The sequence below is a fragment of the Oncorhynchus gorbuscha genome, linkage group LG04 (genome assembly GCF_021184085.1).
Source record: "Oncorhynchus gorbuscha isolate QuinsamMale2020 ecotype Even-year linkage group LG04, OgorEven_v1.0, whole genome shotgun sequence".
NCBI lineage: Eukaryota > Metazoa > Chordata > Actinopteri > Salmoniformes > Salmonidae > Oncorhynchus > Oncorhynchus gorbuscha.
Genome location: NC_060176.1, coordinates 38,247,460 through 38,274,371, shown reverse-complemented (window position 1 = coordinate 38,274,371; position 26,912 = coordinate 38,247,460). Strand labels below are relative to the sequence as shown.

Genomic DNA, 26,912 nt, shown 5'->3' with positions numbered 1-26,912 from the left:
AAATGCTGGTTGGTGTATAGAGCCTAAAAGTTTTAGCTTCACTGTCCAAACACATACATAGGGGAATGTATATCCACGTCCCCACCTTTCAGTCAGGATAAAGCCAGGGTGCTTCTATAGCTATTCATCATGTTGGTTAGGGGCTTGTAAGTAAGCATTTCACTGTAAGATCTACACCTGTTGTATTCGGCGCATGTGACAAATAACATTTGATTTGTCTGTGTTATAGAGGCCTATTTGGAGCACCCCCAACAATACACTGACTACTGTGTGTGTGTGTGTGTGTGTGTGTGTGTGTGTGTGTGTGTGTGTGTGTGTGTGTGTGTGTGTGTGTGTGTGTGTGTGTGTGTGTGTGTGTGTGTGTGTGTGTGTGTGTGTGTGTGTGTGTGTGTGTGTGTGTGTGTGTGTGTGTGAAATAGAAAACTAAATCATATTGTATCTCTATGGGAGGACCATAACCTTGCTTCACACACACACTCTCTTCAGTACAAGACTAAGGCTTGCTTTTAATGCTAATTTGTCAAAATATGCTATGTGCTACTTGTGAATCTGTTTGCTTTGGGTTTCTGGAATCACACAAATCGATTTTCTCAGTAAGGAACGTGGACTATGAAAATAAACACAACACTTACACCTTCATGCAAATGCTGCAACTTGTTTTAGCTGTGTTATAGATTCTTTATTTGTTGAAAGGAATGTACTCCTAGAGCCATATCAGTCTAGTTGCCTTGCCTAGTTAAATAAAGGTTAAATGGTTCAATAAAAACAGAAAAAAGTCCTATATCCATCATTATTTGGGTCAAGTAGAGTACAACCCCCCCCTGTAGTATCATGACATTGTAAATGTTGACAGAGTCATGTTTGACTGGATCCTCCTCTTGACCTGCCTGGCAGTCATCACACCATAAATTCAAAGGGCATCAACAGTCTCCCTCTTCCTCCCCTCACACTCTCTGCCTCCAAGCCTGCATTTGTCTAGCTGTCTGTCTCCATCCAGGGAGACAGGCCTCTCTCTGCCTACCTCCCATCTATCGGTCTCACCCTCCCACTCTCATTCCTCCCTCACGCCCTACCTTCATCTCTCCCTCCCGCAGAGTGTGGTTTGGTGTATGGTACAGTACAGTAGTAGCCTGTGAGTTTAGCCTGAGGCTTGGTTCTTTAAATAGGAAAGGCCTTAGCTCGGCCCCTCAGGTAATTACACAAGAGACAGACTGGGACTTCCAGGGAAATGAGAGGGTGTGTGTGTGTGTGTGTGTGTGTGTGTGTGTGTGTGTGTGTGTGTGTGTGTGTGTGTGTGTGTGTGTGTGTGTGTGTGTGTGTGTGTGTGTGTGTGTGTGTGTGTGTGTGTGTGTGTGTGTGTGTGTGTGTGTGTGTGTGTGTGTGTGTGTGTGTGGTCACACAGCTCAGCAGAGGGATGGTGAGGACTTACCACTCGTTGGACTGCAGCGTGGGAGAGTCGTTCTGGGCGATGTGATATAAGGCACTCATAGCGTTCATGTTGAACAGGGGAGGCTTGCGCTCCGCTATGAAGAGGAAGAGAGGTCGAGAGAAGGAGAAAGATATGGAAAGGGGGAGTAGAGAAAGAAAGAGGAAGAGAGAGAAAGGGAGGGGGTCATCATATCTGGTTGAACATGAGGAAAGATCATATATTATTTTGACCTTGACAATGTTATTCTATCTGTCTGTGTGTGTATCTGTGTGTGTGTGTGTGTACACATGTAGCACACAAGGGGCCATGGTAATCACATGACAAACACATGATTGAGCAACATTGTGAATCAACTGTCATGTGTCAGTCAGGAGTGTGTCACTGCTCTCTCTAGATGGGGAAGTCCAAGATGGTCTAGCTATGTCTGTTTGTTTCTTTGACATTCTGAGGAAGGCCATAAAAAGTTAATTTTCCTAACAAGTAACGATGCCTTCTGAGATGTACACTAGTTGCAGGACAATGCTGGACGGGGAGCGAACTACAGTAGTGGCACAGTGCCACTTGACGCATTTCACATTTTGTTGTGTTACAGCCCGAATTCAAAATGGCTTAAATAGATGTATTTTCTCACCCATCTACACACAATATCCCATAATGACAAAGTGAAAACAAATGTATTAAATACAGAAATATTTATTCACACCCCTGAGTCAATACATGTTAGAATCACCTTTGGCAGCGATTACAGCTGTGAGTATTTCTGGGTAGGTCTCTAAGAGCTTTGCACACCTGGATTGTAGAATGTTTGCATATTATTCTTTTAAAGATTATTCAAGCTCTGTCAAGTTGGTTGTTGATCATTGTTAGAAAGCCAATTTCAAGACTTGCCATAGACTTTCTTTGCCGATTTAAGTCAAAGTGTAACTAGGCCACTCGGGAACATTCAATGTCCTCTTGTTAAGCAACTCCAGTTTAGATTTGGCCTTGTGTTTTACGTTATTGTCCTGCTTTTGGAATATTTTTTATTCTGTACAGGCTTCCTACTTTTCACTCTGTCATTTAGGTTAGTATTGTGGAGTAACTACAATGTTGTGGATCCATCCTCAATTAACTGTTTGCCTCATGGTAAAATCCCTGAACAGTTTCCTTCCTCTCAAGCAACTGAGTTATGAAGAACCCCTGTATCTTTGTAGTGACTGGGTGTATTGACACACCATCCAATGTATAATTAATAACTTCATCGTGCTAAAAGGGATATTCAACGTCTGCTATTCTTTTTTTTTTTTTTACCCATCTACCAATAAGTACCCTTCTTTGCGAGGCATTGATCTTTGTGGTTGAATCTGTGTTTGAAATTCACTGCTCGACTGAGGGACCTTACAGATAATTGTATGTCTGGGGTAGTCATTCAAAAATCATGTTAAACACTATTATTGCACACAGAGTCCAATACTTATTATGTGACTTTTTAAGCATATTTTTACGTGTGAACTTATTTAGGCTTGCCAAAACAAAGAGGTTGAACACTTTTTGACTCTAGACATATCAGCTTTTCATGTTTTATTAACTTGTAAGCATTTCTAAAAACATAATTCTACTTTGACACTATGGAGTATTGTGTGGAGGCCAGTGACAAAATCTAAACGTAATCAATTTTAAATTCAGGCTGTAACACAACAAAATGTGGAAAAAGTCAAGGGTTTACGAGTACTTCCCGAAGGCACTGTACGTACCAATGCACTGACTAAGTTGCTCTGGATAAAGTGCCTGCTCAATGACGGAAATGTAAATAAGCCAGTAAAAACAGATGCACACTAACCCAGTTCAATACAGGTGATTCCCAGGGACCAGATGTCCACCTTCCCTTCATACTGGCCCTCGTCCATTGCTAGGATCACTTCCGGGGCCATCCTGGGACACACACACACACACACACACACACACACACACACACACACACACACACACACACACACACACACACACACACACACACACACACACACACACACACACACACACACACACACACACACACACACACACACACACACACACACACACACACACACACACACGTGTCAGTAATTAACCACCAGTGTTCAATTTGTGGAAATTCATAATCTGTTAAGCCTGGATATCTTAAAGTCCCTTTGGTATGCAGTGATAGCCTAGCTAGAAGCTCAGGTCAGAGTAATGTGCTGCTGGAAGACTGGAGGGTGTACGTTATGTGTCGAATTAACAGCCTGGCTGGATACAAGTAGCACACTGTGAGCTTAGCGTGTCATGAATAGAGAGTATCAGGAGAATCGACACAGTGTTCTGGGAGTTCTCCCTATGTTTTGTTTGTTTGCTTGTTTGTCTCCAGCGTTACTATGAGGGTCTGTGAATGACCATTGTTTTTTTTAACATAATAAATAGTTGTAAATGATGATGCATAGCCATCTGGTCCCAGTGCGTCCCGCATTCGTGTTCCAGCTGAACATGTGATTCAATTAATCAACTAATCGTCAAGGCCTCGAGTAGTTGAATCAAATGGGATATTGGTGGGCTGGAACAAAAATGTGCATTCTGGGGAGGCCCCAGGACTGGTGTGGAAATGCCCCATTGTAGTGTGTTAGGTACTGACAAGTATGTTACAGAATTCCCACAAAGGAGATGTTTTGGACTAGGTCTCAATGGAGATGAACCTAGGCAAATAACAGCTACAAGAACATACAAGAGTATACAAATACAACACAAGATATAGCTTTACACTGCATCAGTGTTAAGATATTGACCACTAACATTGGCACAATGTACATGGTGTACAAAACATTAAGAACACCTACTCTTTCCATGATATAGACTGACCAGGTGAATCCAGGTGAAAACTATGATCACTTGTTAAATCCACTTCAGTAGATGAAGGGGAGGAAACAGGTTAAAGAAGGATTTTTAAGCTTTGAGAAAATCGGATTGTGTATGTTTGCCATTCAGAGGGTGAATGGGCAAGAGAAAATATTGAAGTGCCTTTGAACGGGGTATGGTAGTAGGTGCCAGGCACACCGGTTTGTGTCAAGAACTGCAACACTGCTGGGTTTTTCACAATCAACAATTTCCCGTGTGTATCAAGAGTGGTCCACTACCCAAAGGACATCCAGCCACTTGACACAACTGTGGGGAACATTGGAGTCTACATGGGGGGGTGCAACTCAATATTAGGAAAGTGTTCTTAATGTTTTGTACATTCAGTGTATTCCTACATGATTACTACCTCATCCCTAAGACTTTAAGATATTGGCCAATAAGGTGTCCCTACGAAAGAGTTGTCAGGAGAGGCTATAGAGGCAAAGCTATGTTATATACTACTAGGCTAGCTATATATTATGTTAGTGTGGTGATACTGAGCAGTACGGTGTTTGTGTCTGTGTTGAGGTACTGACCAGTAAAGTGTAGGGTTGAGGTATTGTTAAAGGTAGACTCAGTGAAATGATGTTGCCAAGAGCAGCACCGGATGAGCAAGATGCAAGACTTCGCTCCCACAGTCAAACACAGGATATGCGCATGTACACGGGCTCACTTCACACTTTTACAACATGGTAGCCACAGGACCAAAACAGCGGAGAAGTTGAGCCTCGTGCTTCAGCGCTCTTCGTTGTTGCGGAAATTGACCCACTATGCTGTTTACTTTATGCATCTATGTCATATCGCTGACTCTACCTTCAAAATGGTAGGTACTGACCAGTAAGGTGTTCCTACGAAGGAGTTGGCAGGAGAGGCGATTGAGGCAGAGCCGAAGTCTGCCAGTTTGACCAGGCCTGGCTCAGTTAGCAGGATGTTTCCAGCTTTCACATCTCTGGAGAGAGAAAAAAAATAAGCGATGACACGTCAAACAGGGTTAGAATAGGGTGGTGGGATATGGTTCAGAGCACACATTTATTTAGGCCTTTCCTTGAGCTCAGCTGAACAGTGAGAGGAGCACACATTTATTTAGGCCTTTACTTGAGCTCAGCTGAACAGTGAGAGGAGCAGACATTTAGGCCTTTCCTTGAGCTTAGCTGAACAGTGAGAGGAGCAAGCATTTAGTTAGGCCTTTCCTTGAGCTCAGCTGAACAGTGAGAGGAGCACACATTTATTTAGGCCTGTACTTGAGCTCAGCTGAAGAGTGAGAGGAGCAGACATTTAGGCCTTTCCTTGAGCTCAGCTGAACAGTGAGAGGAGCAGACATTTATTTAGGCCTGTACTTGAGCTTAGCTGAACAGTGAGAGGAGCACGCATTTAGTTAGGCCTGTACTTGAGCTCAGCTGAAGATTGAGAGGAGCAGACATTTATTTAGGCCTTTCCTTGAGCTCAGCTGAACAGTGAGAGGAGCAGACATTTATTTAGGCCTGTACTTGGGGAGGCATACAATCTCACAATTTATGTGGTGAATAAATATATATTTTTCTTTCCTTTCGGTTTCAGAACTTTTAACATGATAAAACAGTAATGTTTGTCTTTATGGGCCATGGTGGTAAAATGATAAAGGTTTCACATAACATTCTCCGTAAGTGATGTTCAAGAAAAGGGCCTGTTGGAATGCACATTGAAATACAGATTAGGGTTGGCAGATGACAACTCTAAGAATGTTCTCTCTGATGAGTTCATTATTACTTAACAATGAGACCAGAGGCACCACATATCTCGTCTCAGCAAGAGCTCAAAAGTGTTTACATTTATTTATTTTTTGTATTTTTTCCCCACCTTTATTTAACCAGGTAGGCCAGTTGAGAACAAGTTCTCATTTACAACTGCGACCTGGCCAAGATAAAGCAAAGCAGTGAGACAAAAACAACAACACAGAGTTACACAAACGTACAGTCAATAACACAATAGAAAAATATATGTACAGTGTGTGCAAATGTAGTAAGGTTAGGGAGGTAAGGCAATAAATAGGCCATAGTGGCGAAATAATTACAATTTAGCATTAACACTGGAATGATGGATGTGCAGATGATGATGTGCAAGTAGAGATACTGGGGTGCAAAAGAGCAAAAAATATAATAATATGGGAATGAGGTGAGGATGTGCTATTTACAGATTCAATGATCGGTAAGCTGCTCTGACAGCTGATGCTTAAAGTTAGAGAGGGAGATATAAGACTCCAGGTTCAGTGATTTTTGCAATTCCTTCCAGTCATTGGCAGCAGAGAACTGGAAGGAAAGGTGGCCAAAGGAGGTGATGGCTTTGGGGATGACCAGTGAAATAAACCTGCTGGAGCGTGTGCAATGTGTGGGTGTTGCTATGGAGACCAGTGAGCTGAGATAAGGTGGGGATTTACCTAGCAAAGACTTATAGATGACCAGTGGGTTTGGCGACGAATATGTAGCAAGGGCCAGCCAACGAGAGCATACAAGTCGCAGTGGTGGGTAGAATATGGGGCTTCGGTGACAAACCGGATGGCACTGTGATAGACTACATCCAATTTGCTGAGTAGACTGTTGGAGGCTATTTTGTAAATGACATCGCCGAAGTCAAGGATCAGTAGGATAGTCCGTTTTACGAGGGTATGTTTGGCAGCATGAGTGAAGGAGGCTTTGTTGCGAAATAGGAAGCCGATTCTAGATTTAATTTTGGATTGGAGATGCTTAATGTGAGTCTGGAAGGAGAGTTTACAGTCTAGCCAGACACCTAGGTATTTGTAGTTGTCCACATATTCTAAGTCAGAACCATCCAGAGTAGGGATGCTAGGCGGGCAGGAGGGTGCGGGCAGCAATCGTTGAAGAGCATGCATTTACTTTTACTAGCATTTAAAAGCAGTTGGAGGCCACGGAAGGAGTGTTGTGTGGCGTTGAAGCTCGTTTAGAAGTTTGATAACACAGTGTCCAAGGAAGGGTCAGGATGTATACAGAATGGTGTCGTCTGCGTAGGAGGTGGATCAGAGAATCACCAGCAGCAAGAGTGATATCATTGATATACAGAGAGAAGAATAGGCCAGAGAATTGAACCCTCTGGCACCCCCATAGAGACTGCCAGAGGTCTGGACAACACTGAGCTCTATCTGAGATGTAGTTGGTGAACCAGGCGAGTCAGTCATTTGAGAAACCAAGGCTATTGAGTCTGCCGATAAGAACGCGGTGATTGAGTCGAAAGCCTTGGCCAGGACGATGAAAACTGCTGCACAGTACTGTCTTTTATCTATGACGGTTATGATATAATTTAGGACCTTGAGCGTGGCCGAGGTGCACCCATGATCAGCTTGAAAACCAGAGAAGAGGAGTGGAGAAGGTACGGTGGGATTCGAAATGGTCGGTGAACTGTTTGTTAACTAGTTGGCTATAGGGGGCGCTCTTTTAATTTTTGGATGAAAAACGTTCCCGTTTTAAACAAGATATTTTGTCACGAAAAGATGCTCGACTATGCATATAATTGACAGCTTTGTAAATAAAACACTGACGTTTCCAAAACTGCAAAGATATTGTCTGCGAGTGCCACAGAACTGATGTTACAGGCGAAACCCAGATAAAAATCCAATCAGGAAATGCAGCATTTTTTGAAACCGCCTCATGACTCCTTATATGGCTGTGAAGGAGCTCGGAGTCAGCTTACGTTTTCCACGTTTTCCCCAAGGTGTCTACAGCATTGTGACGTCTTTTTAGGCATTTCCATTGGAGAATGGCTGTAAGAGACCATATAGGGCGAGTGGTCGCATGGTGTCTCCCGGAGAAAACCTTGCGTAAAATACTGAGGTAGCCATTTTTCCAATCGTTTCTTATGAGAAACCAACGGATATATTATCGAATACATATGTTAAAAACACCTTGAGGATGGATCTAAACAACGTTTGCCGTGTTTCTGTCGATATTATGGAGTTCATTTTGAAAAAAGTTTGCCGTTGTAATGGTAGCATTTCCCGGTTGATTTCTCAGCCAAGCATGATGAACAAAACGGGAGTTATTTCGCCTACAAAAAAAAGGAACATTTGCTATCTAACTGGGATTCTCCTGAGTGAAAGCATCCGAAGTTCTTCAAAAGGTAAATGATTTAATTTGGTTGCTTTTCTTATTTTCGTGAAAATGTTGCCTGCTGCCAGCAGAGCTAGCATAGCATTATGCCATGATAAACTTATACAAATGCTTGTCTAGCGTTGGCTGTAACGCATATTTTGAAAATCTAAGATGACAGTGTTGTTAACAAAAGGCTAAGCTTGTGTTTGAAATTATTTATTTCATTTAATTTGCGATTTTCATGAATAGGAAAAGTTGCGTTATGGTAATGTGCTTGAGGCTATTACACTCCCGGATACGGGATTGCTCGTCGCTAGAGGTTAACTTGGCTTTCAAAGACTTTAGAAAGGCAGAGCAGGATGGATATAGGTCTGTAACAGTTTGGGTCTAGTGTCCCCGGCAGCTTTCTAATCAAAGAGAGGTTGAACAGGCTAGTAACAGGGGTAGCAACAATTTTGGCTGATAGTTTTAGAAAGAGAGGGTCCATACTGTCTAGCCCAGTTGATTTGTAGTGATCCAGATTTTTCAGCTCTTTCAGAACATAAGCTGTCTGGATTTGGGTGAAGGAGAAGCGGGGGGGGGGGCTTATTTAAGATGTTGATGACAAACATTTTAACGAGGGGGAAGATGGGAAGACAGGTAGACCGGAAGCTCACCTGTGAATCATATTATGGGAATGGAGGTAAGCCAGTCCTAGCAAGGCACCGTGGGTTATGGCAGCAATTTCAACCTCTTGGAGCGGTTTCTTATGAACTGGAATGGAGGAAAATACATCAAGGGGGAAAAGCGTCAGTGCTTTCTAGAGACAAGCAATCTGCCCTTCCTGATATGACACACAACAACGAACCCCAGAAGCATCTGTTAAATGTGTAAAGTCTAACAGGGTTGGGATAAAAGGGTTATATAAAACACATTCCCGGTGGGTGGATTGCTGCTCTGAAAGCCTGGCCGCAGATCTGTTTGTGCGGTCTTACCAACTTGATGACAATATGAGTTGGCAAGGCAGCACGAACAAATCTGGGACCAGGCTAGCAGAGCGACGCCTTGCCTTAGAGTCGAAGGAAGCAGAACTACAGTGGAGGAATTTCAGAAGTGCTTCACACACACACAAATAGGTCAAAACCAGCCAACTGTCATGGCACACAAACAGAAGTGCTAAATATATCACGTAGGCCAAGGTGCAGAATATTTGGAGACCCTGAACAGGAACATTCACAGTGGAATATTACACACCCTGTTTAGAGAAAAGGTTCCTTGCTTACCATGAATGTTGCATTACTAATGGGTGTATAAAGCACATGCTCAAAAAGAACCCCGATATTCTCATTGCGATTTTGTAACTTCTCTTTGAATGAACTGTGTGTGTTTAGGTGAATAAGTATGTGTGTGTGTTTGTGTGTGTGCGCGCTGGATGTGTGTTTACTACTCACCCTCTAGTAAATCTGATGCGGAGCCTAGGCAGTACTCCATCACCAGCTGGAAGAGACAGAAAGGTCATAGGTCAGAGACAAGTGGACACCCAAAAACACACACAAGATTGAGAGTTGCCTCCTTAAACAAATGGCCAACAACCCCAAATATCTATTATATAATGACTCAGACAAAAACAAGGAAGGCCTCATTTATTACCATCATAGCAGAGGTGGTGGAAACCAAAAAATTAGAGAAAGTGCTGTCAAGCGCAAAGAGATTTTCCTAACGACTTTTACACTGGAAGTGGTTGGTGCATATTCTAAAAGGTCATGACATAAACCATGTTGTAAAAGGGAGGTTTTAGAGAAGGAGACAAATGGTGAAAGACAGAGCATCAGAGAAACTATGCAAAAGAGGGATGAGAGAGAGACAAAAATGGGAAAGATAGAAAATGGTGAGACCGAGAGAGAAAGAGAATGAGCGAGATTATGAGAAAGAGAGTCAGTGAGAGATGAAAAGAAAGAAAGAGTTGAAAGAAAGATAGAAGCAGCCTGATGAAGAGGGGGGGAAAAGTGGTTTCCCTTGCAGCTCTGCCACACTCCACTGACCCAGGCAGTGTTATCCTTCAAGTAGCAGCCTTTGTACTCAATTGTGTTTGGATGGCGCAGCTGTTCCAAAAACTTGACCTCCTTAATGATGTCCTGCCATTTCTGAGGAGAGAAGGAGGGAGAGAATGAGAGAGAGAGTGTAAGAGTCAACAACATCAACACATCTGCAAAGAGCCCTATTCACAGCATGTTGGCCATGACATATTGGCCAGGGCAGTGGGTTTATGGATAGGTCAGTTCCATTTACACAAGAGAGGAGTTTGAACCCAACCCTTGACCCCAACCCAAGGCCTTGTGGATCGCAGGGAATGTTGAACCTCTGTTTAAAGCCCTTAGGTGTGACCATACTGTGGCCAGAGTGGGAACAGTGTGTAATTTCAAAGTGTTTGTGTTAGTTGTTCTCGTCTCATTTGACCTCTGCTACAAGGCCTAAGTTGTGACCATTCCAGTGGCCAGGTTGTGATTTAAAAGATACCAAGTTGTGACCATCATAGCGGCCAGAGGAAGGGACTGCCCATGGAATGTTGAACCTCCATTTCAAGTCCTGAGTTGTGACCGTCCCATTGGCCATAGAGGGAAGAGTTTGAGAGGGAGTTCAAAACATTTGTATTAGTTGTCCTCTCATCTTGTTTAACCTCCGTTTCAAGGCCTCAGGTGTGACTGATAAAGCAGACAGAGTGCTAAATTAGTTCAACTTGTGTTTAAAGTGAGCAAAAGGCTGCAGTCCTCTCACCTCGGTGGTCTGTTTGCCATTGTAGGACATCTTCTTGATGGCCACCACCTCGTTGGAGTAGGAGTTTCTGGCCTGAGGGAGAGTAGAGGGCAGTGAGAGTAGGCAAGAGAGAGGAGAGGAGGAGAGTGAGTGAGAGGAGGGAAAAGAAATGTAGAGCGAGAGAGAAAGGTGAATGTGAGAACAGGCATTTCTCATAGAAACACACAGCTGTAGTCTGGATACAGGATATAGGCCTATATTTAACAGCTGGCTAGAATCCAGTTGGTAGCCAAAAACTGGTCAAAGTGGGTCATATGACTGAGATGTAGCCACTCTATATATGGCTCTGGGTCAAATGAGGGTAAATGGGAAACAAGAATCAAATGTCTCCTCAAAACATGCCAATACTAAACATATGTAGGAAACTCCCTGTAGTTACAAATATGAGCATAGAAGAAAACAAGCATAGAGGAAACAAGCAACTCAACAGAGAAGCTAGCGAGCTAGGTACTTAACCACACAGTAATTAGCACATTGCGCGTGTTAAAACCCCTAAGGCTTTTAGAACACATGGATGGCTTCCTCATACAAACTTTGATGGTGCCTCATTCCATTTCAGTAATTTCCCCCCATACACATGCCTTTGGTCAGAAGGAATGTGAATGCATAGTAGAGCTATGAGCTAGCCACAGCAGCTAGCAAACACTTGCAGATAGCTATCCTAGTAGCTCACAGCGGGTAAAGAAGTGTATCAATGACCAAAAAGGCACCAGGATTTCATACTAGCCAGCCAAATCAGCCAGACAAGACTGACGTCCTCATCACGTGGCATGCTGACATACAGTACCATAGCCATATAAATAGAATTACTAGAATGGGCAAATCCCTTCAGACTATGGCAATTTGACTGGAACATTTTAAAGGGCTACTCTGGGATTGGTATATCCATTTTGGAATGTTAAATTATTGATACACAGCCATTGACCTCGAATCCAGATTGCCACTTTAAAACCATTTCCCATTCTAATAAGTATATTTCTATGAATGTAGCCTTGTCCGGTAGATGACTGGACTTAGAGGAGCTCTAATGTCAGTCAACCAGGCCAGGTAAAATCTCCTGCCTGCCCTACTATCTATCCATCCATTCATCCATCCATCCATCACCAGCTGGCCTCGCCACTTAACGCGCAGAACAGCTGTCTTAGGAGGAAAGGCTTCCGTTTATCCCTCTCCCCCCAAGCCTTGCATATGGACAGGCTGGGGGATGGAGTGGGGGAGGAAAGGGATGTTGGAGGTGGAAAGAAAGGGGTGGGGGAAAAGGATGGATGGAGGGAGGGTTGAAAGAAAGAGGACGGAGGGAGGGGAGGAGGAAAAGGAGGAGAGGGGCTAGAAGGAGGGATGAGAGGGGTGAAGGGGGGATGGAGTGATTGGTGCTAGCAGATTCATCCTCCCCTCTCTCCCGCTCTGCGTTGATTTAGATTTAAAGGCCTTCTGTCATTAGTGACGACCAGATTAAGAAATGCGGCAGAGACTGAATTTAACAGAAATGGCAGCAGAGTTATTATTAGACAACCTTGAGAGAGCGAGTGATCTTGTCCCTGGACTCTGAAATCTATAGCCACAGACAGCTAGACTGGATGTCTAACATGATCCTGACAGTGAATAGTAGGGATTGCACTCACCCAATGCATATAACACACACACTGACCAGGGCCAGTCCTGGACTAAATAGCACTTTCAATTGACAATCGCCATGAAAGCATCTCCATTGGTTGAGAAATTGAAATGAAATAGGCCCTGTTCAATGGTTGGTCAATAACTTCAAATTCTATCTAAGTACTAAATGTATTGTGAAAAATCTCCCAGTAATGCCTAGTTAAATGAAGGTTACATTTAAAAAATAAAATGTTTTAATTTAAATTTACAAAATTAAAATTTCTGAGTTACACATAATTTAATTTAGTATCCAGCCCTGAGGTACTACTCACAAAGTAGACGGCCCCAAAGCTGCCATGGCCGATCTCGTGCAGGTCACAGAAGACTTCCTCGGGGTCATCTTTGAAGAAGAGGTCGGCCAGCTCGGGGTCCTTCAGCGCTCCCTTCCGCGTGGACGAGGGCATGGTGGGCGGGGCTAGACGGTACCGCGGTTACCGCGATGTTCCACCTCACTGCAGCTGCTGCTCCTCATCCACGCGCCGGGCATCTACCATACCCACCTGGATGAGAGGAAACATACAGAGAGAGAGAGTTACTAGAATCTGCAATGTTTGTGACTGTAATGTTTACTGTAAAAATGTTATTATTTATTTCACTTTTGTTTATTATCTATTTCACTTGCTTTGGCAATGTACACATGTTTCCCATGCCAAAAAGTAGAGAGAGAGAGAGAGAGATGGTAATAAGTTAGGACGTAACAGTGCAGACAGACAGCATTTATGATCACTACCTGGTTGGAAGACACACACACAATTTTAAATACTTTATGAATCCACAAATCATAATTCATACAATAAGCATTCAAACATTTCAGGACAGGGACATCTGGACACCTAAGGAAACAAATAGCACCGTCTCCACACAGCAATGCTGCCCATAACTGGTGACACCGAGTAGTAACTTGCTAGCTGCTTCGTCTTATGCAGGCCTGCTATCTGAAGGTCACGTACTATCAGCCTGTGAACATGGCCGGGACAGCGAGCTTGCACTGATAGCCGAGGCGTGACATGAGGGGCTGGTATTTAAGCAGCTTGTCAGGAAAGGCACAATCCATGTAGCAGACACACACACACACACACACACACACACACACACAGACACGTGTATGATGGAGTTACTGGACGCCTACACACAGCATAGAGATTACATTTACAATCAGGACCTAAAGACCAACACAAACATGCACATACACACAGTCTGAATCGGTACAACCTTGTCTGCTCCCATATCCTACTCATCCCCATATAACCTGATTCTTTCTAGGAATTACAAGCTGAATGTGTGTGTATGTCACATGAACAGTTGGCAGGGTTTAGGGGGCAGAAGAAGATGGTAAGGCATGGACTGCTCACTGTCTGCTCCTGTTGCTCATCCAAGCAGAAGATCAGACACACAGTTGGAGGAAAATACACACACACATACACTCACAGACCCACACAAACTGGACAGCTCGATCACCGTGAGTCATTGGTGCATCACTTCCACACATGCGCACACACACACACACTCAGATGCACAGGCTAGCAGCAGCAGGTATGGCTGTTGTGAATCACCAGACTGCAGCTGGGCCACCAAACATGTGACATATAGCCTGAGCTTTGTTCCAGTTAGTGACACACCAATGACTGTATATATAAATGAACAATGCCATCGATCACGTGACACCATTCCTCCCATGTGAAGACTCAATAGCGCATTGAAGCCAAATTAAGTCAGTTAAGATGGCATCTCATGGACACTTAACATGCGCAGTTTGAGCTACTCCAGGAAGTGACGTTGCAGGCTAGCTCACTGCTGCCCCCTCTCATTGAGTAACTAAAGTTGAAGGCCGACTGGGGTACTGCAGGCTGGTATTTGCAACTAAATTATCCTTATATCTTCTGTGTTCAATTTTAAAATAATCGGTTCAAGGACATACACCTGGAGTATTTAAAGCAATTATTGGTATCATGATTGTATTCAATTAATTGTTTTAATTTACACGAAGATTTACTTTTTTCCATTCACTATAATTGGGGATCCTGTTTTCTGCTAACAATGCCTGCAGTACTGCGGTCAGCCTTCAACATCCATGACTTCCATGGGAGAACCCCTAATCTCATTGGAGGGAGGGACGGACACACAGACAGAGAGAGCAGAGGGCCACGTGATTACGCACATACATTTTTTTTTTTTACACAGGCAGAAAAACACGGTGTACACAGGCAGAGACAGGAACACACACAGACACTCAACATCGTCATCATAATTCTCACGAGTTTCTTCTTATTAAAGAGTTATGTCTTCTTTCCAGATACAAAAATATATCTGAAAACCTTGTTACCACTGTAGGGGGTTTACGTTAGTTTCAAGTTATATTGTTTTGTCCTTGTCGCCTCCTTTATTATTATTTGAATTTCATTTTTCGATGGGTATTAAATGGGTAATAGCAAACACCTGGTGTCCCAGGTCAAAAATCAGTCCCTGATTAGAGAGGAACAATGAAAGAAATGCAGTGAAACGGTCTTCGAGGTCCAGAGTTGAGTTTGAGGACGTTACGGTGTGAAAAACAGATAGGATATGTAGGAAGTATCCATAATAAAATCTAATTGTATTTGTCACATCCGTGGAATACTTACAGTGAAACGCTTACTTACAAGCAGCAATGCAGATAAGAGAAAAAATAAATTATAATAAATAAGGAGCAACAATAAAACAACAGTAGTGAGGCTATATTCAGGGGGTTCCGGGACAGAGTCTATGTGCGGGGGCACCGGTTAGTCGAGGTAATTGAGGTAATATGTACATGTAAGTAGAGCTAAAGTGACTATGCATAGTTAATAAACAGAGAGAAGCAGCTGCATAAAAATGGGGGGGCCATTTGATTAACTGTTCAAGAGTCTTATGGCGTGGGGGTAGAAGCTGTTAAGAAGCCTTTTTGACCTAGACTTGGCGCTCCGGTACCGCTTGCCGTGTGGTATCAGGGAGAATAGTCTATGACTAGTGTGGCTGGAGTCCTTGGCAATGTTTTGGGCCTTCCTCTGACACCGCCTGGTATAGATGTCCTGAACGGCAGGAAGCTTGGCCGTACGCGGTTGGAGGCCGAGCAGTTGCCATACCAGTTGGTGATGCAACCAGTCAGGATCCTCCCGATGGTGCAGCTGTAGAACCATTTGAGGATCTGAAGACCAATGACAAATCTTTTCAGTCTCCTAGGCTTTGTTGTGCCCTCTTCTCGATGCATGACAGCCTGGGTACAAGGGCTCTAATGTGTACATTACAATACTGTGCATTGTGTTAGATTCTTGCTATACACTCAAAACATGATGGGTTCAAAAAGATCCTCTCAGTTTTTTTGAAGAACCTTAGGGTTCTTGGCACTGAAAATTGCCCCCCAAAAAGGTTATTCCAAGAACCCTATAGGAGGTGGGGTTCATCAAGGAACCTCCTTAGTTGTTGGGGATTCTTGCAGGAACCTAACTGCCCAACTGAAATATTTGGATTTGAAGTTGAAAGAACAACAGGCGCAGGCACTTAACTGAACATTTGTAAGATATCCTCAATTTAAGGTTTGTCCCATGTATGTCCAAATTGATATCTTTTTATGATGATACCATCGATCTTTTTATATTTGTGCCAATCTTTTTTTTTTTTAATAGAAAAAAGGACACAATTCAATGGATATCAACCAACAAAGAGGTAAGAATATGTAGGCTATAAGAATGTGTTGAAGGCTAGCTGTATTGGGTGAGGATGACTGAACTGCTCACTTTTGTGTCTGTAGGTATACAGACGAGGAGGCACACAAGAGGTATGTCTATTGGTATGTTATGCAGATCACATTTACCTCATCCCGTAGGCCTGTTACATTATGGACAAGGTGAAAAACATTATCAAAACATTTTATTTTTTTCATTCACAAGGTATGAATGCTGTCGTGTGCATATTTTGTTAATGATCTGTATAATGACTATTTTGGGGATTCACAGACTTCACCCTCCCTACACCTCTGATGAATATAACAGGAAGCCCGTTTGATTCACCGTGCACTGCAAAAATCATTCTGGCTATGGATGCGGAGAACATCAATAGCAACACACCAGTGGATATACCCATTGGACTTGGGGCCCTGCTGGGAGTTTACCTCATACTTTGATTTTTTATTCTGCTTTGCCACTAAAATCATTAAACACTGACAACTCAAATATTGTGTTATTGATATTAGTGTTATGCATATTACTATGAATAATAACAATAATAATTAGGTGAAGGGGCTAGTTCAAAAATGAGCCGCAAAAGGTTATTCAAATGGTTCGAGGACCCATTAAAAGGGTTCTTCGAACTTATAGGGGTTCCCCCACAGTTTCAATTTGAAGAACCCCTAAAGGATACACAAGGAACCGTTGCTTTTTAGAATGAAGCGTTACTCTGTTAAACTAAAGTTCAGTTCACACATACAACTTACATAATTACTGCTTTGCAAAACCTGTGAAAAATATGGGTTAGACGTTTTTAAAAACGTTGATTCATTCCACCACTGATATCAGAGAGTAAACTACTGGCAACCTCTCAGTTCATGGTCAGATTGTTCTGAATTAAATAGGCGCCATGTTTCTTACTGGCCTCTGCTGTTATAGACCTTACGTAGAACGATAAATACACCCTTTAGCTATAGAAAATCATAATGTATTCAAACATCCTGCAATCGTTCACTGGCCCTTCCGACATGCCAACAGGGAAAACACACTGTGTGTGTGTGTGTGTGTGTGTGTGTGTGTGTGTGTGTGTGTGTGTGTGTGTGTGTGTGTGTGTGTGTGTGTGTGTGTGTGTGTGTGTGTGTGTGTGTGTGTGTGTGTGTGTGTGTGTGTCTCTTCATTGCATCATCCTGGTCGGGCTCCCCAGTAAGAGCTTCAAATAAAACCTGACGTAAGCCCCTCGCTCAATCTGGATAGACAGCTACCGCCAGATAAAAGAACACAGAGAGACAGAGACAGAGAGGTGAGATAAAGAGAGAAAATAAAAGAGAGAGAAGAGCGCACAAGAGAGAGAGCATCAGTGATTTTACCCACGTGGTAGGGGTTTCAAAAGGTTTCAAAGCCACTGAGTGCACAAAACATTCTGAACACCTTCCTAATATTGAGATGCACCCACCTTTTGCACTCAGAACAGCCTCAGTCGTGGGCATAGACTCTACAAAGTGTCGAAAGTGTTCAACAGGGATGCTGGCCTATGTTGACTCCAATTCTTCCCACAGCGTGTCATGTTGGCTGAATGTCCTTTGGGTGGTGGAGCATTCTTGATACACACGAGAAACTGTGGAGGGTGAGGATCCCAGCAGCGTTGCAGTTCTTGACACACTCAAACCAGTGCGCCTGGCACCCACTACCATACCCCGTTCCAAGGTACTTAAATCTTTTTGTCTTGCCCATTCACACAATCCATGTCACAATTGTCTCAAGACTTCATTCTTTAACTGGTCTTTTAGACAGATTTAACAAGTGACATGAATAAGTGATCATAGCTTTCACCTGGATTCACCCAGTCAGTACTAATGTTTTGTCCACTCAGTGATAGAAGGAGAGGGGAGAGGGTCCGAGATAGAAATGGAGAAAATGAATAAGCCACATGCTCACTCATGGGACACTTCTCTTCCCTCTTTTTTTGCTCTCCTCCTGCTCCTCTCCTTCTCAGTAGAAATGTGTGATATGACGCAACGAAGCAACAACAGGTTGTAACAGTGCTGTTGGGTTGGTTCAACAATTGCTTCCCTGTCCTCCCTCTACCCACTTACACCGTTTGGTGTGTGTTCGGGAATAATTTGAGGATCTATGAATGCCGTTGTGCTAAGGGAGGTGTTTAGGGAAGCGGTTTCGATGAGTGTGTGTGTGTGTGTGTGTGTGTGTGTGTGTGTGTGTGTGTGTGTGTGTGTGTGTGTGTGTGTGTGTGTGTGTGTGTGTGTGTGTGTGTGTGTGTGTGTGTGTGTGTGTGTGTGTGTGTGTGTGTGTGTGTGTAAATATGCTCACGTGTGTATGGGGGAGTGCACAAGCATGCATTTGGGTCCGCGTGAATGAATGAGTGGGTGCATATAGTACAGAGCCTTCAGAAAGTATTCACACCCCCTTACTTGTTCCACATTTGTTGCATTAGTCTGAATTTAAAATGGATTACATTTAGATTTTGTGTGTCATTGATCTACATACAATACCACATAATGTCAGTAGAAATCTGTTTGTAAGAACATTTTCGAAATTCTTTTAAAAAATTAAGCTGAAATGTCTAGAGTGAATAAGTATTCAACCCCTTTGTTATGGCCAACCTAAATAAGTTCAGGAGTAAAAATTTGCTTAACAAATCACATAATAAGCTGCATGGGATCACTGTGTATGCAATTAGAGGGGTTAACATGATTTTTGAATGACTACCCCATCTCTGTACCCCACACAAACAGATAATTACAAGGTCCCACAATTGGGTAGTGATTTTCAAGCACAGATTCAACCACAAAGACATTTTTCAATGCCTCGCAAAGAAGGGCACCGATTGGTAGATGTGTAAACATTTTTTTTTTAAAGCAGACGCTGACTATCCCTTTGAGCATGGTGAAGCTGTTAATTAGGCTTTGGATGGTATATCAATACACCCAGTCACTAAAACAGTTACTGAGTTTAATGGTCGTGATATGAGAAAACTGAGGCTGGATCAACAAGGGCGGTGGCGGTCTTGACATTTTGTAAGCCGGGTTAATGTCATGCAAAAGACTGGTCGGTAACATGGTAATTCACCGTTAATTAACAAACATGTTTAGCATCCATGCATGCAAGCAGCTGATATCCGCCTTTGGAACATTACATGTAAAAAGTCTAACAAATCAATTGAATATACACCATCAAAATAAATCAACTTTATTTTAGGCAGGTCTAAAGAAACATGATATGAAAAAAGTGTATTTCAGGAAGAACAGAATATGAGTTGGCCTACTGAATGTTATCTGGCTGTGCACTTATAGGCTTGCTCACTTAGCAGACAAGATATGCTTAAGTCCCGTGGCATTTTTTTTTATATCATGTGGTTTTATATTAAGATGACGTATAATTGAGGTTAGCTGAATAAAATAGAAAGGATATTTGTGCGAGTGCACATATGAAGTGGCTATGTTGAGCGTAAAAGTGGTCATTTGAAACCGCTCTTATATGCTAGATTTAGAGTTATTTGGCAACTTTAGCTGAGAATGATACAAACCTTAGAATGCCTTAGAAATCAAAAGGATATATGATATGGGTTACATGATAGGGCTATAGGCTGCACCCACTGTTCCCTTTTCAAGTGATCACATTTTCTCCCATCAGACTACTCTCAATTTAATCTAGTCTTTACTCATTTGAAAAAATAGTTTTGATTTAGAATGGCTCATTACCAAATGGGCAGGAGACAAAATACAAGTCATCTGTATGCACTGGAATGGCGGCCATTTTTAAATGTTTCACTCATGTCTGGAAGTCTATTCCGGTTAATTCCCTCAATGCATCAAGCACTGTTTGATGAGCATGCAGCCTTCCATAGGCTCTCGAACCCTGTTCCTGCAGCTACCCAGTCCTTCATTTGGGAAACCAAGTTAAATCTGTCCAGGAACATCAACATGTTTTCACAACAAAACATATTTCATTAAACTGTTGACAGCCCTCTTTCTGCCCGCTTTAGAAAGGAATGAGGGGAGAAGATGGAGACGCTCGGTGGTGAGATTTTCTGTAGCTAAAAGTGTCAGCATATAAATGAAAATATTTAAAAAATGCCCTTTTACTAGGCTATTCAAAATAAAATACAAATTCACTTTAATTGTAGGCCAACTCTGAATTTGTTTAATTTAAGCTACCAATTATGTACCAAAGACTTCAAATCATTTTTTAAATGTTTTTCTACCATGCGTAATATGTCTTGGCTATGCATTGTGTAACAGCACAATCATTATTTTAATTCAGATTTTATTTTGGACTTTGATTATGCATAAACTATAATATGCATATAGTAGTTTTGAATTAATTATCACCTTAAAAAGCTCTGTCCATTTCATGTGCTAGGCTTTGAAATAACATCCACAACAACCATGTTTTACACTCAGTTTCAATCTGCTGTTGAACTTCTTTCTTCAAATTGATCAATCACAGTGACGTGAGTTTTAAAAGCACATACTGTTTTAATGATAAGTGTTTGATGTGATTTTCAATTGCATTTGCATTGATGTCAGAGTGGTTAGAGGGACAATCAAGCCCGGAGTACCCGGCCATTAGCTACCTGATGATCGTTAGCGAGTTGGATACTACTAACACGTGTCCAGAGTGCATAAAAGGAGATTACCGTGACTCAACAGTCATTTAGAATTTTACTGCGGTCATGACTCATGACTGCCGGTGTGGCGGTAACACGGTCACTGCAACAGCCCTAGGATCAACAACATTGTAGTTACTCAACAATACTAACCTAAATGAGAGTGAAAAGAAGTAATCCTGTACAGAATATAAATATTCCAAAACATGCATCCTGTTTGCAACAAGGCACTTAAGTAATACTGGAAAAACATGTGGCTTGTCATCGGCAAGGACTAGGGAGTTTAAATATTTTATTGTACCTTTATTTAACTAGGCAAGTCAGTTAAGAACAAATTCGTATTTTCAATGACGGCCTAGGGGGTTAACTGCCTGTTCAGGGGCAGAACGACCTTGTCAGCCCGGGGATTTGAACTTGCAACCTTTCGGTTACTAGTCCAACGCTCTAACCACTAGGTTACCCTGGCGCCCCGGGTAGCCTAGATAAAAAGAAATGGAAGACAGCTAAGCACAGGCAAAATCCTAGAGGAAAACCTGCTACAGTCTTCTTTTTAACCGACACTGGGAGACAAATTCACCTTTCAGCAGGACAATAACGTAAAACACAAGGCCAAATCTACACTGGAGATGCTTACCATGACAACATTGAATATTCCTGAGTGACCTAAAGTTTTGAATTAAATTGGCATGAAAATCTATGGCAAGACTTGAAAATGGCTTTCTTGCAATGATCAACAACCAACTTCACAGAGCTTGAAGATTAAAAAAATAATAATAATTGGGAAATATTGTACAATCCAGGTGTGCAAAGCTCTGAGACTTACCCAGAAAGACTCCCAGCTGTAATCGCTACCAAAGGTGTCTAACATGTATTACCTCAGGGGTGTGAATACCCATCTAATCAAGAAATATTCGTGTTTGATTTTTCATTAATTTTTAGTAAACATTGACAGAGTATTTTGTGTAATATAGTTGTCCAAAAATTAAAACAAAAATCCCACTTTCCAAAAACAAAATGTAGAAAAGGTCAAGGGGAGAAATACTTTTTGAAGGCACTATATGTGTGCGTGGGTAGGCGTGTGGGTAAAGAGCGAGAGGGGGAGGTAATGTAATTGCGATGGACTAGTTTATTAGAGTTATAATGATGATCGGGCGCATGCACGCACACACACCCTCCCATTACGAATATTCATAAACAGACATGCCCTCACATCTCCTCTTGTCCAAACACACATGCAAGCATGCACACAGTTGTTTCTCACGCTGTGAGTTCCCTGCACTGCCATTACTAATTCATCTCTAAACGTGTTGCTATGAAAGACCACCATCAGGCTGCTGAATATTATATAGCTCTGCTCTGACATGCACACACGCATGGATGTGCGTGCACATACACGGCTACTCACACACATGCAGTAACACATATGCCAGAGCTCTACTCTGCTGATAGCTGCCTGGTACAGTGAGATTGATGTAGATGGACTGAGAATCTCTCTGAGTCTCTGAGTCTCTGAGTCTCTGAGTCTCTGAGTCTCTGAGTCTCTGAGTCTCTCTGAGTCTCTCTCTCTCTCTCTCTCTCTCTCTCTCTCTCTCTCTCTCTCTCTCTCTCTCTCTCTCTCTCTCTCTCTCTCTCTCTCTCTCTCTCTCTCTCTCTCTCTCTCTCTCTCTCTCTCTCTCTCTCTCTCTCTCTCTCTCTCTCTCTCTCTCTCTCTCTCTCTCTCTCTCTCTCTCTCTCTCTCTCTCTCTCTCTCTCTCTCTCTCTCTCTCTCTCTCTCTCTCTCTCTCTCTCTCTCTCTCTCTCTCTCTCTCTCTCTCTCTCTCTCTCTCTCTCTCTCTCTCTCTCTCTCTCTCTCTCTCTCTCTCTCTCTCTCTCTCTCTCAGGAGGATGCAATGGCTGTTTCTCACTCACTCCATCCCTCTCTTCTCCTCTGTTCCTCTCTCCATCTCTCCCAATGATTGTGTATTCCATTTGAACTCCTACGAGTGAGTTGAATGCGAAGGCAGTGGGTTTAGCGGCTCACGGCCCTCCGCATTAAGGAATCAGGAATTATACAGACTGTGGGAATTCTTAACGGATTCAAATGCAGCCGGGGACTTCTAATAAAAGAAAAAAGATAAACTTGGCAAATTGTGCGCTGAGATAACATATGGTGGGATAGATAGCGAGAGAGAGGAGAGAGCAGGAAGGAAGGAGAGAAAGAGTGAAAATTACTTCATGATACCATGACATAACAGAGTAGAATTAGGGCTTTTCATATGGTATTCTACTATGGTATTTATTCCCATAGCGAATCACTTCACTTTATTAAAGCCATACTAATCAAGACAGACAGCCTTGGACTCATCAGCCCTGGTGGCAGGTGGACTAGCAGCTAAGTGTCATTCCAGTAACCGAAAGGTTGCTGGCTCGAATCCCCAAGCCAACTAGTTGAAATATCTTGAGCAAGTCACTCTGGATTAGAGAGCATGTTTAAATGACTGAAATGTAAAATGAGTACATGTGTTCTTGAAAATAACACACTTTATTCAATCTCACACAGACACACATAGGGACACTCCCTCCCACTCTTTCCCTCCCCAGGACCCCCCCCCCCTGCCTGGGCTCTGTACTACTCTGACTCAGCAGCCAGCTTTCCCCCGAGCGATATTGGTCTGTGTGTGTGTGGGGGGAGAGAAACTGGAGCAAGCTGTGGCAAGAGAAAGCTTGTTTCTCTTCTCCCAGAGAAGAGTTGAATTCTGAGTGATTGGTTCACGAAGGCAGCAGCATCACGCCGGCTCTCGTATGTAGAGCAGCAAGAGATGAGCAACCATTACAGTCGCCTGCCTGGTTGCAATACAATATGGAGGGAGCAGGCTTGATTGACAAAGGACTAAATGGTTCAAAGTGAATACATTTATCGATCAGAATGGATTGAATATTGATTGTGAGGACATGTTCTGACGGTTGACTCTGATGATTCTGGCACAGAACGCATACAGTACAGACTAGTCTGAATATAGGTTACCTGGAGGTGGCATTGGACAAAAATGTTCTATTAGTGCTAGACGACCACATTACCTTAGAAAGTGTATGAGGGGCTGCTGCTGTTCTCTGGGCTCAGAGTGGGTCTACAGCCCACTCCGCTGCTCCATGACTGGAACAGATGGGGGAAAACCTGTGGGAACACAAAATGGGAGAGGATATGCTTAAAGAATGTGGTCAAAAAACACTTTACACATCACATAGCTTAAATACAGTCAGACTCCTGATCAATGCATTGGTGCTTCGAAATGTTGTGAAATTGTTTGCACTTATTCAACGCGCACTTATCAAGGAGTTGGCTGTACAGCCTAATTGTGATTCTCCACAGACCTGTGTTCAATGAATATTTGAATGCATTTGGATATACACTGTTCAAAAAAAATAAAGGGAACACTAAAATAACACATGCTAGATCTGAATGAATGAAATATTCTTATTAAATACGTTTTTCATTGCATAGTTGAATGTGCTGACAACAAAATCACAAAAATTATCAATGGAAATCAAATTTATCAACCCATGGAGATCTGGATTTGGAGTCACACTCAAAATTAAAGTGGAAAACCACACTACAGGTTGATCCAACTTTGATGTAATGTCCTTAAAATGTCCTTAAAACAAGTCAGTCTCAGTAGTCTCAGTAGTGTGTGTGGCCTCCACGTGCCTGTATGACCTCCCTACAACGCCTGGGCATGCTCCTGATGAGGTGGCGGATGGTCTCCTGAGGGATCTCCTCCCAGACCTGGACTAAAGCATCCGCCAACTCCTGGACAGTCTGTTGGTGGAGCGAGACATGATGTCCCAGATGTGCTCGATTGGATTCAGGTCTGGGGAATGGGCGGGCCAGTCCATAGCATCAATGCCTTCCTCTTGCAGGAACTGCTGACACACTCCAGCCACATGAGGTTGAGCATTGTCTTGCATTAGGAGGAACCCAGGGCCAACCGCACCAGCATATGGTCTCACAAGGGGTCTGAGGATCTCATCTCGGTACCTAATGGCAGTCCGGCTACCTCTGGCGAGCACATGGAGAGCTGTGCGGCCCCCCAAAGAAATGCCACTCCACACCATGACTGACCCACCGCCAAACCGGTCATGCTGGAGGATGTTGCAGGCAGCAGAACGTTCTCCACGGCGTCTCCAGACTGTCACATGTGCTCAGTGTGAACCTGCTTTCATCTGTGAAGAGCACAGGGCGCCAGTGGCGAATTTGCCAATCTTGGTGTTCTCTGGAAAATGCCAAACGTCCTGCACGGTGTTGGGCTGTAAGCACAACCCCCACCTGTGGACGTCGGTCCCTCATACCACCCTCGTGGAGTCTGTTTCTGACCGTTTGAGCAGACACATGCACATTTGTGGCCTGCTGTAGGTCATTTTGCAGGGCTCTGGCAGTGCTCCTCCTGCTCCTCCTTGCACAAAGGCGGAGGTAGCGGTCCTGCTGGGTTGTTGCCCTCCTACGGCCTCCTCCACGTCTCCTGATGTACTGGCCTGTCTCCTGGTAGCGCCTCCATGCTCTGGACACTATGCTGACAGACAAAGGCAAACCTTCTTGCCACAGCTCGCATTGATGTTCCATTCTGCATGAGCTGCACTACCTGAGCCACTTGTGTGGGTTGTAGACTCCGCCTCATGCTACCACTAGAGTGAAAGCACCGCCAGCATTCAAAAGTGACCAAAACATCAGCCAGGAAGCATAGGAACTGCAAAGTGGTCTGTGGTCACCACCTGCAGAACCACTCCTTTATTGGGGGGTCTCTTGCCTATAATTTCCACCTGTTGTCTATGCCATTTGCACAACAGCATGTGAAATGTATTGTCTAATCAATCCTAAGTGGACAGTTTGATTTCACAGAAGTGTGATTGACTTGGAGTTACATTGTGTTGTTTAAGTGTTCCCCATTTTTTTTTAGCATTGTATATATTTATATATTTTTTACCTTTATTAAACTAGGCAAGGGGAACAAAATTCTTATTTCCAACGACTGCATACCCAGACGACACGCCTATTATTTTAAAATACTCAAATACACAGAAAATAAGTACATAATCTATTTTAACCCAGATCTGATTTTCTCAAGTTGTTAAAGCAAACTATTCCTGCACATAGGGGAAACACTGGTTTTATTCTGTGTTGTTACAGCATTTAAAAATATATATGTTTTAAATCGCAACCGAAAACCATGATTTAAAAAAAAAGAATGGAACCGAAACGATCTCAAAAAATACTAAATCGCTCAGACTAGAGTATAGTGCAGTCCTATCATACACTGAGTTGACAGGTGGTGGAACATCCTCATCCACAAAGACACATGAACAACCCTGTTATGGCACCTAGCTAGATTCTGGTCATGTTGTCAGTGGCCAAACACCACAACAACACATTATGAACACCCACCCAGACAACATCAGCCAAGAGAAAAATAGACTATTATTCAACCAAGGACCCCTGACCTCTTACTCAGAGAACTAGTTCCTCTTTTCTCCAAACGACTTATTACTGTTCGATACCACAAGCCTCAGGATACGGTTTGGTATAAAAAGATTGAAAAATAAAAGGAAAGTGATCAAATTGTATTGTGCTTCTTGTGAGTGTTGCTGCATGATTTATAACCAAAACTGACGCAGGAGGCAGGAGCCTCGGGAAAGTTCAGTCCTCAACTCTTCTCCTCAGAGAGACAGTGAGAGAGAAAGAGAGATAGAGGGGAGAAGAGGAGAAGAGGATAGTGGTCAAAGGGCAAGAGAGG

General features: G+C 43.0%; 1 protein-coding gene across 2 annotated transcripts in view; it reads right to left on the bottom strand.

Annotated features, from left to right (window-relative positions):
• The window catches only part of LOC124034040 (serine/threonine-protein kinase TAO3-like), a 96,147-nt gene that overhangs the window by 21,526 nt on the left and 47,709 nt on the right, over positions 1 to 26,912 (bottom strand). For both annotated transcript variants that reach the window (XM_046346737.1, XM_046346738.1), the window contains exons 2-10: positions 24,205 to 24,301; positions 13,119 to 13,346; positions 11,152 to 11,223; positions 10,419 to 10,520; positions 9,828 to 9,873; positions 9,054 to 9,150; positions 5,154 to 5,267; positions 3,249 to 3,340; positions 1,430 to 1,523 (exon numbers count right to left, since the gene is read on the bottom strand). In XM_046346737.1, the coding sequence (XP_046202693.1) occupies positions 1,430 to 1,523; positions 3,249 to 3,340; positions 5,154 to 5,267; positions 9,054 to 9,150; positions 9,828 to 9,873; positions 10,419 to 10,520; positions 11,152 to 11,223; positions 13,119 to 13,250 (749 nt within the window). In that variant the 5' untranslated portion in view covers positions 13,251 to 13,346; positions 24,205 to 24,301. The remainder of the gene's footprint in view (positions 1 to 1,429; positions 1,524 to 3,248; positions 3,341 to 5,153; positions 5,268 to 9,053; positions 9,151 to 9,827; positions 9,874 to 10,418; positions 10,521 to 11,151; positions 11,224 to 13,118; positions 13,347 to 24,204; positions 24,302 to 26,912) is intronic.